The sequence below is a fragment of the Mastigoproctus giganteus genome, chromosome 5 (assembly GCF_048544385.1).
Source record: "Mastigoproctus giganteus isolate SK-2022 chromosome 5, ASM4854438v1, whole genome shotgun sequence".
In the NCBI taxonomy this organism is placed as follows: Eukaryota; Metazoa; Arthropoda; class Arachnida; order Uropygi; family Thelyphonidae; genus Mastigoproctus; species Mastigoproctus giganteus.
Window position 1 is genome coordinate 100,631,997 of NC_143579.1, and position 17,888 is coordinate 100,649,884.

A 17,888-nucleotide genomic window follows, 5' to 3' on the forward strand; every position below is an offset into this window, starting at 1 on the left:
GTCTTCAGATTATTAATGACCATGTTTCATGAAAGCAACAAATTTTGAATTTACTGTAACAAAATATTCTAATTTAGTAGACTGTTTTGGAGAATATGTATAATTTGACCAATAAAATGAATTTGGAAAATGATTACAGTTAATTTCCGTGAAGGTCTTGAAGGTTGATAATGTCCACACAGTATCAGTATTAACTTGATTTTGAAAACTGCCAAGATTAGAACAGTGAGAATGGGATAAATCTATTTTGCTGATTGATTATCTAAAGAATTAGTAGAGAACTATTTTCAATACCAGTTGACTTTTCTGATGTCTGCAGCCAGCTTTATTCCATCTCTGTAGTTATTCAGACTTTTGTCAGCCAGTCATTACATTAATATATTAGTGGTGATGAACAACTATAGAACTATAGCCCTTCGTTGGCTTAACAGATATTCCATTGCAAAGTATCATGGGACAGAAGTATGCTTGTTCAGAATACATAACAAACACAGGTACAAGTATACCTTGTTTGGCATTTTGTTATAGACACTTGAAAATCACTACCAATATTACAGTTATTTGTGACATCTCTTACCTCATTATGATGAGTAAAAATAAATGAAATCATTGTTGGGATATTTCTTACCAAACTGAAGCAGCATTAAGTAGAAAGTGTGCTCCGTAGCCAAGTGGTCAGGAGCGGGAGTGCAGTAGCACACACTCTTTGAGTAGATCGCAGTTCAAGCCCCTGACTGCTGAATACGGTCGACCTGCCAACCTGCACTGGACCAGCGTGGCAGATTATGGTCCATTTTCCTCAGCATGAATTGTTGAGGAGGCTTCCATCCTGCAGTGGGTTGATAATGGCTGAATTTTACTTTTTTTACTCTCTCTCTCTCTCTCTCTCTCTCTCTCTCTCTCTCTCTCTCTCTCTCTCTCTCTCTCTCTCTATAAATATATATATATATATATATATACAGGGTTTCTCAAAAATATTTTACAAACGTTTAGGGGAGGTAGGTAACATCTAAAGGAATGTGAATCGCATAGGAACCCCTAACCGGAAACATCATGGGAAAGTAGTAGCAGAGGCACAAGAAGCAGAAATGACACAAGACAGTAATTAGTGGCAAACATTTATTTGACATAATATCAACAATGGAGTACGAGATGGATGCATTTCATGATGTTACAACAGATGTCGAAGGTTCCACCATGAAACGCGATGCATGTGTCACACTGCGCAGCATGGATTGGCGAACACGGTCGAACACACCTGGAGTTTCTTTGACAGTAGCAGCAGCGCAGACGAGTCTCGCCACAAGATCCATTTCCATCTCCACAGGCGATTCATACACGATAGATTTGAGGGCCCCCACAGAAAGAAATCAAGGCTTGATAAATCAGGTGACTGTGGAGGCCAGGCAAAGGGTCCACCACGGCCAATCCATCGACGCCCAAAACATCTGTTCAAATGGTCACAAACACACCTTCCATAATGGGCAAGCGCCCCGTCATGTTGAAACCAAATGTTGCATCTCACATTTGCTGGAACATCATCAAGTAACCCTGGTAGAACTTGTTCAAGAAAGATCCGATATTTAGCAGAGTTCATACGGGATAGTAACAGGTATGGGCCGACTAAGCAGTCACCGACCATACCATACCTGCCCACACATTTATTGCGAAGTGATGTTGTGCCGCATGGGGGCTCACACCGTGTGGGTTGTCATGTGCCCATACATGAGCATTGTGCTGATTGAATAAGCCTTCCCGAGTGAAATAAGCCTCATCCATGAACAAAACATAGGCTGGAAAATTCAAGTCTTGAACATTTTCTTGGAAAAACCACTGTGCAAAAGCCACACGTACACCACCAAATACGGAGGATGCGGAAAGGTCAGGGAATGACCACTGCATATTCCCGGAGCAATATGGCCTTAGTTGCTAATGCTCCTAAAAACCAAATAACAGATAACAGCCACACGTACAGGATGATCTTGAGGAGTAACTGAACCCTTTGGAGATGAAAGGGGTGTAAGGAATCGTCATGCCAGACATGCTGCAATGAGACACTCCTAAGGCAGAGGCAAAGGCACGTGTGCTTGTAGTAGGATTATTCTGGACGGCATTCAACACAATTTCTTCCATGGCGGGAGTTCGCGTGGAATGTGGTCTGCCCGCACTACTCCTGTTACCTCTAAGTGACCCATAATCACACAAATTTTGATGCACACGTGCAAACAAACGGTGGTCCGGTACATGTCTGTCTGGGAAGCGTTCTCCATAAATTCGTTGAGCAGCTCGTCCATTGCTCTTTGCTAATCCATACACTAGGTGCATGTCTGCCAGCTCACAGTTCGTATATCAATGCATGCTCTTCGTGCGGTGACTCCTGCTTGAATGAGTAAACCAGAAATTTTCCCTCTCGCGAACTGATGAACAGCGCTGTGTTCCGACTTACGGTGACGTTTCCGGTTATGGGTTCCTATGCGATTAAAATTGCTTTAGATGTTACCTACCTTCCCTAAACGTTTGTAGCAATATTTTTGAGTCACCCTGTGTATATATATATATATATGAAATAAGTATAATGATAGGTGAAAAGTTAAGTAGTAATGGAAAGATAAAATTAATAATAAAGATATGACATTTGCACCTGAGTGCCCAAAGCAGCAGCAAAGGATACAAAGTTTATATATGTGAGGTAGAATTAATAAGGTCTGTTAAACAGTGTGAATTTGGATGCATAAATTACACAAAATGCCAAATCTAGTGGGATAAAGGTGGCAGAAATTGGAAATATAGGCATGAGAAAGAGAGAAAGAATGTGAATACGCTATATGATATAATGAATTGAGCAAAATTATAGGCTGAATTGAATAGTCAATTAGGGAGAAGGGAACTGTAAAGCAAAAAGTGATTAAATTAATATAAGGAGTAATAGTCAGCATCAGATATGGGTAGGCAACTTTGGTTATAAGTCCAAGAAAGGGATAGAGAAATTATAAAATTAAAATCTGATGTTAGCTAATATTAAATGTTGATACATAATCAGGTATTTCGTCAGGGGACTACACCTGATCATGAATCAAAGACTGCATTTCTATACTTGTCCATGTTTTTGGAAGAAAAGCAAATTTAAGAATAAAACTGAGTGAGATCAAATACGGGGGCAAAGCAGTAGAACTTTCACAAAAATATGGACAGGGTAGTCCCAACACAGTGTATGTTGTAGAACAAAATAAATTAAGAAGTAAAGTGGTAATAAAATAAAAATAAGTGTTTACAGTGTAACGTAAATGCAAAAATAGGTGGTTATAAGCGAATGGCAGGATTTAGAATAAATTTAAGGATATTATGTATATAAAGTTAGTGCACGAAAATGGTATAAGGCAAGGGAGTGAATCAAGGAGAGGGAAGGGATAAAAGCGAAGATAGCAAGATATTAAGGACAGTGGGAATGTTCATATCACCCTCATATTGCACTAATAGCTTTACAAATGAGAAAAGGTTGAAGTAGAAAGTATAAAGATAAAAAGCTAAGAAAATGAGCTAGCTGTGATCGTAAAACCCATCCTTTTAGTAAGGGCCCTGACTGAGAGAGAGTTAGTAGAAAAAAGAGACTAATACCATATGTGTTGTAAGAAGCTGAAAATAAAAACTAAAAGACTTACGAAAACGTAGATGGTTGCTAATATAGAGTATAAAATAGATACCTGGAATTTTCAAGTAATGTGTAGTATCAGTTGAATCAATTCGTATAACTGAAATTATAAATTGATTCAACTGGATATTTTCACAAATTTGTAATATCAGTTTAATTTAAATAGTCAAGCTGCATGATTTGAATAATTTATTTAATTTTTTTTCTGAAATTATGAGAAAATAGCACTATAAGCTTATTAAATTTCTGATACATTTAAGTCATGGCAACAAGTTCACATCATAACTTATATTACCAAGATATTTCAGTGGTGAGATAGGTTAGGTTGTGAGATATTTTCTCTCTTAGAACACCTAAATATTCAATTCCAGTCATGTGTACATGGTTCTATTTTTCATCAGAAGAATCAACTTCCATGGTGCATATTTATACAGATGGTGCCTGTTCTCGTAATGGTCATGAGGGAGCTAGAGCCGGTATTGGTGTTTATTGGGGTCCAAACCACCCTCTGTGAGTTGAATGTTTAATTTTTATATAAATATATGTATATGTAATTTTAGCATTATGTGTGTTTTTAGTACACCATTATATTTTAAAATTTTCATGAGCTGGATTTTTAAAACACTTAAGAAAGTACAACTATGGAAACTTATTTAATTTTTCAGTTGTGTGTGTGGGTGTCTGTCTGTCTGTCTGTTTCCCATTAAAACACAAATCTGTAGTACTCAGTACCTTGCATGAGTTAAGGACTCAGAAAACAGAAGATATTATTGACATTGTCTTGAATTTCTGTAGATTGTAATTTTCAGAAAATATATGTGAAGAAAGGTTGTTTTAGAGAAGTAGAAGGGATAAATAAGAAAAAGTTGTTTCTGTGAGTTCTAAAATAGACAGTGGCTATTTGAAGTACAATCTTGGTTGCTAAACCTAAATGTGTGGGAAAAAAATCTTTTTTTCTTGAACAAAAAATTTTTATTTCGGGGGAAAAAAAACCCTTTCTCTTGAATAAAATTAAGTTTTAGTATTTTTGCAAGACCGAACCCTTAAAAATTATGCTAGCCAAAAATAATTTGATTTTAAAAAATATTATCATTTAAATTCTAGCTTATTCTGACTAACCGAAACAAAATAAAATTTAAGATAGTATCCTGTACAGAAAAATAATTTAATGGAATATAAAATATACACCTATGTTAAGACCCTTTTCTGGGGGGGTGGGAATCTTTTCATTGGAGAAAATATAGAAAGAGGAAGCTTACATAAGTGAACTCTTTTGGAAATTTAGCTAAAAAATTTGCAAGTTCACTGAAATGAGGTATGTCCTGATCAGTAATGACTTAGAAAAGATATAATCATAGATATTTAGTAAACTGTTTTTGAATGATGAGAGCCAGGCATTGGTTCTAGCAGTTCACACCACATTAATCTGGTATTCTTTTATTGGGTGCAAGAGATTTGTCATTTTTTTATTCATATTTGAAATGGTAACATTTTGGGTTTTTCTGCAGCAAGATGAGGAAGATGACTGAAGTCTGGCCGAGGTTGCCTTTAAGCTTACTTGTGGAAATTTTTAATAAGTCTTCAGAAGAAGTTTTTTTTTTACTTGGGTATGAAGAAGCCTATTCCCAAAACGTATGCATTTGGTAGTTTGATTTTTAATTTTTGTGTGAATGAAATTGGTTCCTCATCAACATTACTTGTTTTAGTTGCAACCAGTAATAATGAACAGGTTAAAATGCTTTTAATGTCAAAGGCACCATCTGGAGTGCTTTTAAGGCCCAAGATAAGGTTGATAAATGGATGACATAACTTGTGGTCAGCTACAAATTTGTGTACATTATTTTGAGATGGCAGTAATGAAAATAAACTGACTTATTTAGTTTTAGAGTATAAAGGAAAACAAAAATTGTCAATGAGTTGGTGAACTATGTTAAAGGTTTGTTGTGTAAAGAATTCCATTTATTGAATGAAGAGGCAGTGGAAGATATGCATTAAGAATCTGCAGATAAATGAACTAGTAGGTGGCAGTGATCACAGTGTGCTGAAGTGGGATTTACTCAAAGAGGTAACTACCATTAGGGGTAAAGGGAAGGGTTATTGTTTTCGTAAAAGCGACTACGATGAACTGAGACAGTATTTAAATTCTATACAGTGGGGCCAACTGATGATGTTACCAACAGCAAATTCAAAATGGGAAGCATTCAAAGAACTTATCTTGGAAGCTATTACATACCAACATACATTAGGCTTTACATACCAACTAAGAATTATTGTTCAAAGTTTAGGCCTAAATGGATGTCAGATGAACTAATGAGACATATGGCAGAGAAGAAAAATGCATGGGATACATACAAATTAACACGTGACACAGAAGCCTATGGTAGATACAAGTTGATCTGTAACCAAGTTACAAAGGAGGTTAGGCAGGCGAAGGCAGATTACGAGAAATCCTTGGCAAGGGATGCAAAGAAAAACAGCAAAGAGTTCTTTACTTATGTAAACTCTAGAAGGAAGGGGATGAATCAGATTGGTCCACTTGATATTGATCGGTCAACTGTTGATGATCCTGCTCAGGTAGCTAACAAACTAAATGAATATTTTGCATCAACATTCACACATGAGGAGTTATTCAGCGAGGGGAATGCCAGAGGTGTATTCAACTCTGGCAGTAAGCTAGAGAATCTTGTAATAACTGAGAGTAAAGTGGAGGAGAAATTGTTGAAGATAAACACAAGAAAGGCACCTGGGGTGGATGGGATCTATCCAGTTATATTAAAGGAGGCAGCAGAGGAAGTAAGCAAACCATTAGCCATAATTATGAGAGCTTCCTTGGACTCAGGGGAGGTACCCATGGACTGGAGATGTGCAAATGTGACCCCAATTCACAAAGGAGGATCAAAGGCTGACACAAGTAATTATAGATCTGTGAGTTTAACTTCTGTTCCTGGAAAATTAATGGAGGCACTGGTTAAAGAAGCACTGCAGGATCATCTAGACAAGACTTCAGTTATAGCTCGGACACAGCATGGTTTTGTTAAGGGTAAGTCTTGCCTGACCAATTTGATTGGATACTATGATGCAGTCACAAAAGAACTGGATGCAGGGAATAACTTTGATATCATATACTTGGATCTTAGAAAGGCTTTTGATACTGTTGCACATGGAAGACTGCTGCACAAATTGGAGCAGTGTGGCATTGGAGGCAAATTGCTACTATGGATAAAGGGGTGGTTGAGGGGGAGAAGACAGAGAGTGGTAATCAATGGACACTGCTCATCGTGGACTAATGTTATTAGTGGAGTCCCTCAGGGTTCAGTATTGGGTCCATTATTGTTTTCTGTATTTATAAATGACATTGATGATGGTATATAAAGCTTAATGTCCAATTTTGCAGACGATATGAAGGTTGGGAGGATTTTCAAGGACACTACTGACACTATGCTGCTGCAGCAGGATCTGGAAAGGTTGAACAGATGGGCTGAGAGGTGGCAAATGAAGTTTAACATTGACAAATGTAAAGTGCTACATATGGGAAACAGCAACCCCAGAGCAACGTATCAACTCTGTTGTTCTACACTGACAGTGGTAGAGAATGAAAGGGACCTGGGGGGTGGTTGTGCAGGCAGATATGAAGTTCTCTGAGCAGTGCAGACAGGCTGCAAGAGTAGCTCATGGTGTATGGTCAATGATATATAGGAATTTTTCTAGCAGGGATAAGGAGGTGATTATTCCCTTGTATAAGGCAATGGTCAGGCCACACCTAGAGTACTGTATACAGGTCTGGAGGCCTCATTTCAAGAAGGATGTAGAGCTGCTGGAACGAGTACAGAGAAGGGCAACAAGATTAGTGAATGGAACAAAGGGGTGCTGTTACGAAGAAAGGGGCTTAAGTTTTGCAAATTACAGTGTCTGGAGACTAGGCACCGGCGAGGTGATCTGATAGAGGTGTATAACGCCTTGAATGGTTTGAGCATGCTCAATGCTGAATGGATTCTTCCTCTTGCTCAGAATAATCACCTGAGAGGGCATAAATTCAAATTGAGGAAAGACAGATGTAGGATAGACGTGCGGAAATTTGCCTTTAGCCAGCAGGTGGTTGGTTGGTGGAACAGACTTCCATCCCTTGTCGTGGAAGTTGATAGCCTAAATAAGTTTAAGGCTCAGCTGGACAGGTATTTCGAACGAACAGAGGGGTGAAGTGGAAGTGGTCATTTTTTATTTATTTATTTATTTATTTTTTTTTTTGGCTGATGCTGCATAAGCTTGCTTTCTTGCATCAAATGCCTATGCTAATGCTAAGAGTCCTGTATTGGCACCAATGCTTCATTTACTCTCCAGCAGGCATGGTAATGAATGAACATTAAATTAATTACAGTGATGATATGAATGCATGTGTGCCTGTGAAGGAAATTTCTGTTACCAGGACTATTAAGCATTACAGAAGAATTTATTCATGTGGTGATAATGAAGTTTCACTAGTACTTGTAGAGCTTATTGTCAGGGTTGTTGTTGTAAAAGCCCAAAATCCCAAAAAATCATAGGATTTGCCTTAGTAAATAAACAGAAATTTGGACTCTTACCAAAACGACTTACTCTTTTGTCAAAATATCAACATATTCCACTTTCGCACTATCACAGCTCTGATGTGCTAAATCCTATCATTTAACAGTTTGTGTTTGTCAAAACCTGTTACTATTTCAAGTATGAAGTTCTCTGAGAAGTGTAGACAACTCTTGGTTTTGTCAATGATATATATTCAGGAATTTTGCTAGCAGAGATATAAGATGATTATCCCACTGTAAAAGGCAATGGTTAGGATGCATATTGAATGCTGCATGCAAGTCTGGAGGCCTCATTTCAGGAAGGATTTTGATCTGTTGGAATACAGAAACGAGCAAGATTGTGATTCTAGTGTTTCTACACTAGAATTTGCGAAGAAAACTCACCTAAAAATATAACTTTAATTATTTTTAATTGTTGGTTTTCACAAATCACCTTCATCTTTTTGCCAAAAGAAACTTGCAAATGTAAGGATTTATTATATCAGAGTTGACAAATTTGGAAATAAAGTGAAAAGTTGATATTTCGGGCTTTTAACCAATGCAAACTTGTAAATCCTAAGATTTACCAGATTTTGGCTTTTACAGTACAATGTATATATACGAGGGGCATTTCTACATATCTCAACTTGAATCATATTAACTTTGATCCCACTATGTTCTTTGTGAGGGGAACAAAAGGATGGGCTTACCTAGAAAGGCTTCATTCTGCAAATTGCAGTGTCTAGGGACTAGGCACCTGTGAGGTGATCTTGCTTGTAGTGTTTAAGGCTTTGAATGAATTGCCCAGGCTCAGTGCTGATGTCATTCTTCCTCTTTGTCAGACTACACACAAGGGAGGGTGTAATAAACTGAGAAAGGATGGTTACAGAATGTGGAAGTTTGCCATCAGGCAGCAGGTGGTTGATTTTTGGAAAGAACTTCCATCTGTTTTTGTGGAAGTGGAAGAACTAAAACTATTGGAAGGGTATGGGCAGGTGATGTGGATTGATTTTTTTTTTTTTTTTTTTGGCTGATGCTTTTTAAGCTAGCTTTCTTGCATCATTTGGCACTACTAATACTAATTTGTAAATTCTTTTCCATTATTGCTGAAGTACATTATATTAGTAATTATACTGCTCCAAATATATTGAATTTATTATCCAGAACAACCATGCTAGGGTGGGAGATATATCTACCCTACACCCTTGTTTCAAAATCAGAAAAGTGAATAAAACAGGAAATTATCATTGTTTTTCAGTTTGCACTGTCCATTTGTCTCTTTGCTGATTTTTAAACAAGGACAACTGGAGGAATATTTATTATATTGAGAATTTAGTGAATATGTTACCCAAACAACCTTATGTGGATAGCTGATATCTTCCCCTATGCCCGTGTTTAAAAATTGGAAAATAAATGATTGAACAGTATGAAAAAGAAGCAATGATAATTTTCTGCTTCATTGACTTTTCTGATTTTTAATCAAGTGCGTAGAGGGTTATATCTTCTATCCCACAGTTGCCAAAGCAACATACTCATTATATTCCAAATAAAGTGAATAAGGTATTGAATCATATACAGTAAGACCCCCGTATCCGCGGGGAATACGTTCCAAGATCTACCTTGGATGGCTGAAACTGCAGATATAAGCGAACACCTGCTGACCCCATATATAACATGATTTTATTATACATACATACATATGTACGATAAAGTTTAATTGGTAAATTAAATGCACAGTAAGACATTACCAACATTAAATATGGTAATAATAAAGTACAGTGGACTCTTGATTTACCAGGATTGGTTTTTAACCAGGAAGTGGATTAACTGGGACACTCCAAGACTCCAAATTAATAAAATAAAAAATCAACGAGAAATCATAAAATTCAAGTAATAACTAGAATAGGTATAAACAGATATTTTGCAAGGTGTAAATGAGCTACAAGAACCAGCATTATAAGTAGTCATTGGGAGATTAGTATTCCTATTATCTTGCAACTCCTGCTGTCTTCACACCTACAGCTCAAAACAAAAAAAAAGAAAAAAAAAAAGAGAGACCAAATGTTTAGTTTGATTTAGTGTGTCACATCAGTTGTTGTGTTCCGTCGCACCGCATAAGGACAAATTTTGTTTTGTTATTTATGTCAGGAATATCGGACTTTTTTTATATATAGTAACTTTTTTTTTTTTTTTTTTTTTTTTAGAAATCGCAAAAATGATAGGCAAACGCAAGAGTTGTGCTTTCAAATTAAACAAACACTTGAAATTATTCAAAAGTTTGAAAACTGTGCATCTGTTACATCTCTAAAACACTATTATAATGTTGGTGACCAAACCACACGCGACATTATAAAAAATAATGGAACGCTATTCGATTTAAAATTGACATTGTAAAAAATAAAGGGAAGCATCGTTATTGGACACGCGAGTAGTACATGTTAAGTTTTTTCGTTTTTTTTTTCCATGGTTAACCGTAGGTAACTGAATCAGCGGATACGGGGGCACAACTTTATACGTTTATGGTTTATCTTTATATCGGCGCCTCTGTAGCCAGGTGTGCAGGAGCAGCAGTGTGTGGCACATGCTTCTTGATTAGACCGGGGTTCGAGCCCGTTACCACCAAATACGAAGGATGCGGAAAGGTCAGGGAATGACCACGGCATATCCCCGGAGCAATGTGGCCTTAGTTGCTAATGCTCCTAAAAACCAAATAACAACAACATATCTTTATATCATTTCTGTGTTTCTGTTTCTACACTAGAATTTGCGAAGAAAACTCACCTAAAAATATAACTTTTTTAAATTATTTTTAATTGTTGGTTTTCACAAATCATCTTCATCTTTTTGCCCAAAAGAAACTTGCAAATGTAAGGATTTATTATATCAGAGTTGACAAATTTGGAAATAAAGTGAAAAGTTGATATTTCGGGCTTTTAACCAATGCAAACTTGTAAATCCTAAGATTTACCAGATTTTGGGCTTTTACAGTACAATGTATATATATACGAGGGGCATTTCTATATATCTCAACTTGAATCAACTTTGATCCCACTATGTTTTTAGGTTGTGCTGCTGTAACATTAAGAAGGAAAACACCTGTATCAAATTATGGATTTGCTGAAATTGAAGCATCATTCAGTTGTTACCAAAGAAGGAAATGGGCCAAAGGCCATTCATGAAAGGGTGGTGGCTGTGTATGGCAACGGTGCACCTTCAGAACTGGGTGAAATTCTGGTCAAACAATTCAAGTGGGGTAGAGAGTCCATCGAAAATCCATGCCCAGGAAGGCCTGTTACAGTGACCAGTGCAGAAGTATGCCAAGTTGTGGAAATTCTTGTGCTGAATGACAGACATTTAAAGGTGTCCCAATTCTCTAGGGAATGTGACATATCTGAGGGAGAACGGTTATAACCAGCCTCCATGAACACTTGGCAATGACTAAGGTCCCAGATTTCTGACCCCTGTGCAGAAGCAATTCAGAGTACAGTGTTGTGAGGAGAATTTAGACCTTTATGGAAGGGATCCTGAAACTTTCATCTCCAGAATTGTTATGAGTGATGAAACATGGGTTCATCACTGCGATCCTGAGACCAAGCAAAAATCAATGCAATGGAAGCACAAGGGTTCTCCCCACCAAAAAAACTTCGGATACAACCGTCAGCTGGCAAGATTATGGGCATCATTTTTTGTGATGCTAAAGGAATTTTGTACATTCACTGCTTGGAATACAAGCAGACAGTCACTGGGGGGGGGGGTCATATTCATCCCTACTGTACAACCTAAGGGATGTCATAAAGAAAAAATGCTGTGCAAAATTTTCCAGTGGTGTGCTGCTTCTTCATGACAATGCAGCCTCAGGTGCAATGGTCAGTGCACAGGTCACATGCTGTTGCTGCTGCTTTCAGAGACTGTGACTTTACAGAACTTGCCCATCCGTCTTACAAGCCAGATCTGGCTCCACTGACTATTTTCTTTTGACACCTCAAGAAAAACGTACTTGGACATCACTTTGCTAATGATAATGAACTGAAGTCTGCCGTTTCTGCATTCTTTGATGGACAGGACAAAGAATTTCAAAGAATTTCCTCATTGCCTAAGTTGGGGGAGTTACATTGAAAAATAAAAACATATTTTTGCCTCTATCTTGTTTCCTTCATAGGTAGGTAGATAATTTATTGAACGCCCCTCATATAATACATAAAAAATCCAAGTGCTTGTTATTGGTGTTAAGCATGGACATTATTTCGTAAATGTAAGCATGAGATGGAAAACCAGTGCAAGGTTTGAATATATTCTATTCACATATGAAACAAGTTATTTTTATTTTTAAAGAAAAAATCTGAATCTGTCCAAATACACTGTTCAACAAAAAAAAATTCTTTGAATTTGTTTCCTTTCTTAAAATAGGCAAACTTTACTAATTTTTAGTTGAGAAAAACGAATATGATTTCAGAAATTTTTTATTAGCTCTAGTTTTTGAGATACAGTACTTTCACTATTGTCTAAGAATATAGTAATTTCAGTAGTAGTCGTAGTGAAAAGTAATATTAAAACAATCTCATATTTACATTTTCTTGGTACAACATAAATCACAGTTGTTTTTAATTAAAACCTAAAAAAAACAAGAACATACAAAAACTGAACAGGAACCGAAAATACTTTCTCAAAACATGACCTATTCACGACAGCGACTTCTTGTCGCTTGTATTCTACTTCTGGGGCTTCTCTTGTTACTGTCCAACAATAGTCAGCAAGCAGAGAAGCATTCCACCTACCCCGATATATTTTTTCCATTGCTGAAATCGTTCATCGTGCTCGTAACTCACTGCACCACAGTTGTCAGGGAAGAAGTCTAGATGAGAGTCGAGAAAATGGATTTTCAGTGACATGTTGCAGCCTAATTGATGATACTTTTCTAGAAGGTTGTTCACAGTCTCAACATAGTTTCCAGCTCTTTGGTTTCCCAGGAAGTCATGCACAACACTTTTAAAGGCTTCCCAAGCTGTATTCTCATTACCCTGGAGGACTTGCTCAAAGTTTTCATCCTTTAAAAGTTCACAAATTTGTGGACCAAGAAAGATTCCTTAACCTTAGCATCACTCAACAGTGGAAATTGCCCTCTCAGGTACCCGAAATCTTCTCCATCCTGGTTCATCCCCTTAAAGTTCATGAGTCCCAGTTTGATGTGTAAAGGGTGTAGAAGAATTTTGCTTCGATCAAACCAGAGGATTGTGCTGGACAATTTTTTTTTTCCATGGAGTGTGTGCAGATTTTCCCTTAGAGGCCTGCCTTTTCTCGTGTAGTGTGAGGACCTAGCCGTACTGCCCCACTCACATAGGAAACAGCAGTACTTCGTGTATCCCAACTACATGCCCAGCAGTATTGCAATCACCTTCAGGTCTCCACAGATCTGCCATTGGTGGTCTTTGTACTTCATTGCTTCCAGAATTAATTTCATATTCTCATATGTCTCCTTCATGTGGACACATGTGGATGTGTTTTTGTAAAGGGCGGCTCCTAGAACGTCAGTTCAACTCTGCCTCGTATCTCTGTGAAGAACAGTATCACTACAGATGGACCAGATATGTGTGTGTGTGACGGAGGTTTGTGTGTATTATGTTTGTGTTCTGTTGTGTCTTGCCGCTTGGCTACCCAGAAGCATCACTCACCTGAACAAATTATTCTGGGTACTCGTCCACACCACAGGAAGGTGGGCCAGTCCCATAAATGCTCATACTGTCTCAATTCGAGACTCTGATCCACCTGATGTTGCCAGAAGGTGAGCCAGATTCCTCTAGGGGCCCACTCTAGAGCAGATGGAGGAAAAATAATAATAAAATAAAATAAAAAATAATAATAATAATACTGAGGAAAGAAAAGGAAGAAAGAAAGAGTTCCCATGGTGTTAAAAAAAGAAAATAAATATATAAAAATAAATAAAATGATTAAAAAATATATATATAAATAAAATAATTAAAAAAATGAAATAAAATAAAATAAGGTGGGGGGAGTCTCCACTTTAGTACTAATTGTTATTCTCAGAGTCTCAGCGAACCACCCTTTGTCTTCTTTTAAAAACTTCCTTAGCAAATTCTTGCAATTCCTGAAAAGTTGCTCGGATGTAGTCAGAGTTGGAATAATTTTGCATTGAAGGACCCATGTCCAGTTATAATATATGAAGTTTCCATTCCCATAGAAAACCATGTTCTTGTCAACTTATTTAGTAAATATGTTACTTGTGGTATAAAACTTCTTGTTATGACTCCCCTTTTGGGAATTATCCCATCTGGTCTGCCATAGTTTAATCAGTTCGTTCCAGCATTTTTTCTTCTCTAACTTTGGATTGGCCTCTAAATTGAGGTGTATGTTTAGATATGTAGTTGGTATCTCCCTTTTAATTCTGTAGGATAATCCTCAGAAAATAACATATAAATCCAGTGGCATGGTTCCAGCTAATACTTGCAATGCTGCAGTTGATACTGTTCTGCAAGCACGATTGATGACAACTAATATTGATCTTTGTATCGTCTGTAACTTGTTTGCAAATCTTACTATTCTAGCTCTGTAAAACCAGTCTCCTGCTGCATATGTGACAGTAGGTAAGAACACTGCTTTGTAATACAAAAGTAGAGTTTTTCTAGAGAGACCCCAGTCTGCTCTTGAAATTCTAATTATCGTTCCTGAGAATTTTTTAATTTTCTGTGCAAGATGTATCAAATGAGGGAGAAAGCTTAACTTACTGTCTAGCAGAATTCCTAGATATTTATTTTCTTTTACTAATGGTAGCTGTATTTGATTAATTTTAATTTGTGGTGGTCTTCTGTGGCCTAGTTGATTTTTAAAAATCATCATTTTTGTTTTACTAGGATTTATTATTAATTTGTTATCATTAGACCACTGGTACAGATCATTAAGGATGTAGTTAGCAGATTGCTCAATGTCTGCCCTTGATCTACCGCGAACGATGAGAGTGAGGTCATCTGCGAAAGCTATAGTTCTACGACAATCAAAATATCTTTCAAGCCATTCATTTAGTATCATGTTCCATAGTAATGGGCCTAATACCAATCCCTGAGGGCACCCACGCACAACCTGTCTTTTTAGATTATGATGTTGTGACTTCACTATTATGTATCTGTCCGAGAAATAGTTCCTATATAATAAATATAATTGATAAGGGCAATCCAGTTTCCTTATGCGGTCAAGGACCCCCTCCCACCAGAGGGAGTCAAAGGCCCCTCAAAATCCACATATATTGCCAATTCATACTTGGCACTAGAATTCTGTATATGAGAGACAAAATCAGCAAGAGCATCCTCACATGATCTGTCTGCAGTGAACCCATATTGTTTATCAGAAATCTTGGTTTTATCTCCTAACATTTGTGTTGTTCGTAGGACCATTAAACATTCTAATACTTTTCCCAGATTAGCCAGAAGTGCTATTGGTCGGTATGACTTTGGATGCTGGGCTGGTTTGTTGGGCTTCCTAACCAGTTTTATTAAAGCTATTTTCCATTCTTTGGGGAATATACTATCACACAAACATTTATTGTATAATGCTAATAAAACCTGCAGAAAGAATTCAAAGAACTTCAATATAAAAATATTTTCAATTGTGTCTATTCCAGGACAGTTATTAATATTGATCTTCTGTAGAACTTGTTTCAATTCGTCTGTAGTAAAGGGTTCACATTGATTTTCAGTAGTATAATGACTGTTTGCTTCCCGTATTTCCGTATGATATTGCAAATCATCTGTGGGAAACAGCCTTTTTATTATCGCATCAACAGTATCTGTCCATGCTAAGGTTTCTTCTGTCATATTAACAACCGAGCCAAATATCTCAGTGGTATGCAGTTTTTCCCTTGAAATTTTATATAATAGCTCCTAAGGATTAGTGTTACTCGTTGTTAAAAATTGCTTCCACATGTCATGTTTCCTATTTAGAATTTCTTTGGTATATCTATTTTTAATAGTCAAGTATTCAGCACGAAGTCAATCTACCTCATTTTCCAGCCAATGCCTGTGACGTTGATATTTCTTCCTGGCAGAATGAACTAACTTTCGTAATAATGTTAACTCGTGGTTCCACCAGTTACAATTCCTTGGGGTGACAATCTTTTTATTCGCTGATTTATATTGGACCCTTCAACAGGGAGGTAGATATTTGATTGACCAGATTAGCAGTAAAAATTAAGTCTAGTCTAGTCCAGTTAAAGATTATATATAATCTGCCTTTATAGAAGTTTCAAATGCATTCCAGTCAATATTTTTTATAGAAAATCTAATAAACTGTACCAGCCGAGTCTGATCATAGTTACAAACCACAGTGTCATTAATTTCATAAGTGATAACTCTGATCACTGATTGTCCAATCAGTATGAATCATCCAATTTGTTACCTGGTTATGAAATCTACAGTTACTAATTGTAACATCGGTATTCGATTGTTCTGTAGTACTATAATATGTTGTATAAATACTAGGTCTGTTGACTATAAATAAATTATAACTATCTATAAATTTTTCCAGCATTATCCCTCTAGAGTCCATCGTTGAACTATACCAGTAACTAGATTTTGCATTTACATCTGAAGATATGATAACTTTACTACCTCCAAGATATTGCATGGCATGATCTAGGCCATGCTGTCCACATGAAGGACAGCATGGCCTAGAGGAATTGAAGGAAGAGCATTGCCATTGAGCAAAACAGCTTTTAAACTTAGCTTTGATGAGTCTATGAATAGCCTCCAGTCCTGTGGGTTGTGCTCCACATTCAAAGCTGTCATCAAACCATTGACATCACAGCAGGCAACAAGGTTGTTTTCACTTTTAAAATATGGAGTCAAAGCATTCTGCCTGCTCCTGTACATGGACACTTTGACATTTAGTTGCAGAAGATTTCACTGTTGGAACCTTGATCCCAGAAGCTCTGCTTTATCTTTCAATAGATCTAGGTCTCGAATTAGATCACATAGTTCACCTTGAGTGATTCTGTGTGACTCACTTGGCAACTCAGGTTCTTGCACAAAATCAGGATCCTGTGATGTTGAAGGCCCAGGTTGACCATTTCTCACACTGTCCCCATTTTCATCAGACTCCAAAGTGTACTCTTCTAAAGGGTGAGATACAGGCAGACCATCCTCATATGCTACTGGTCAGATAGCTAATGGGATTTGAAGGCTCCCTCCAAATTATTGGGATGGCAAAAGGCATTGAATGTCTTTTGTTATTCGCCATCCACTGAGATTTACAGCACATGTATTGCAGCAAATATGAGGTGCCCTGGGTTTGTCTTCATCCCATACTTTACAGCCAAAATAATGGTAGTAGGCTGTCTTCACAAGGGGAGTCAATTGGCGTTTCTGAGTGGAAATTGTCACATCACCACATATATTGAACCCCAGGGGCTCACATCTGGTGAGTATGGGCTTGGCAAACCCAGGGTTCTCAGCTGGATATCATCATTCTTCTCTTTCGCTGTGATCCCTTTCTACTTTCTCTCTCTCTCTCTCTCTCTCTCTGGGAATGTTTTTTTTTTTTTTTTTTTTTTTTGGCAGGTGCAACATAAGCCTCAGGCTTCCTTGCATCATATGGCTAATAATAATAACAAAAATTGTCAACACTGTTAACACATTTACATGGCATCCTGGTTTTTTACGTAATTTTTGTCCATAAACCTCAAAAAAAAAAAA

General features: G+C 37.1%; 1 protein-coding gene across 3 annotated transcripts in view; it reads left to right on the forward strand.

Moving 5' to 3' along the window:
• The window catches only part of rnh1 (ribonuclease H1), a 190,047-nt gene that overhangs the window by 80,208 nt on the left and 91,951 nt on the right, over window positions 1–17,888 (forward strand). For 2 of the 3 annotated variants that reach the window (XM_090373367.1, XM_090373370.1), the window contains exon 4: window positions 4,051–4,159. In XM_090373367.1, coding sequence (XP_090229493.1) covers window positions 4,051–4,159 — 109 coding nt within the window. The remainder of the gene's footprint in view (window positions 1–4,050; window positions 4,160–17,888) is intronic. The other variant, XM_090373368.1, reaches the window with a different exon arrangement.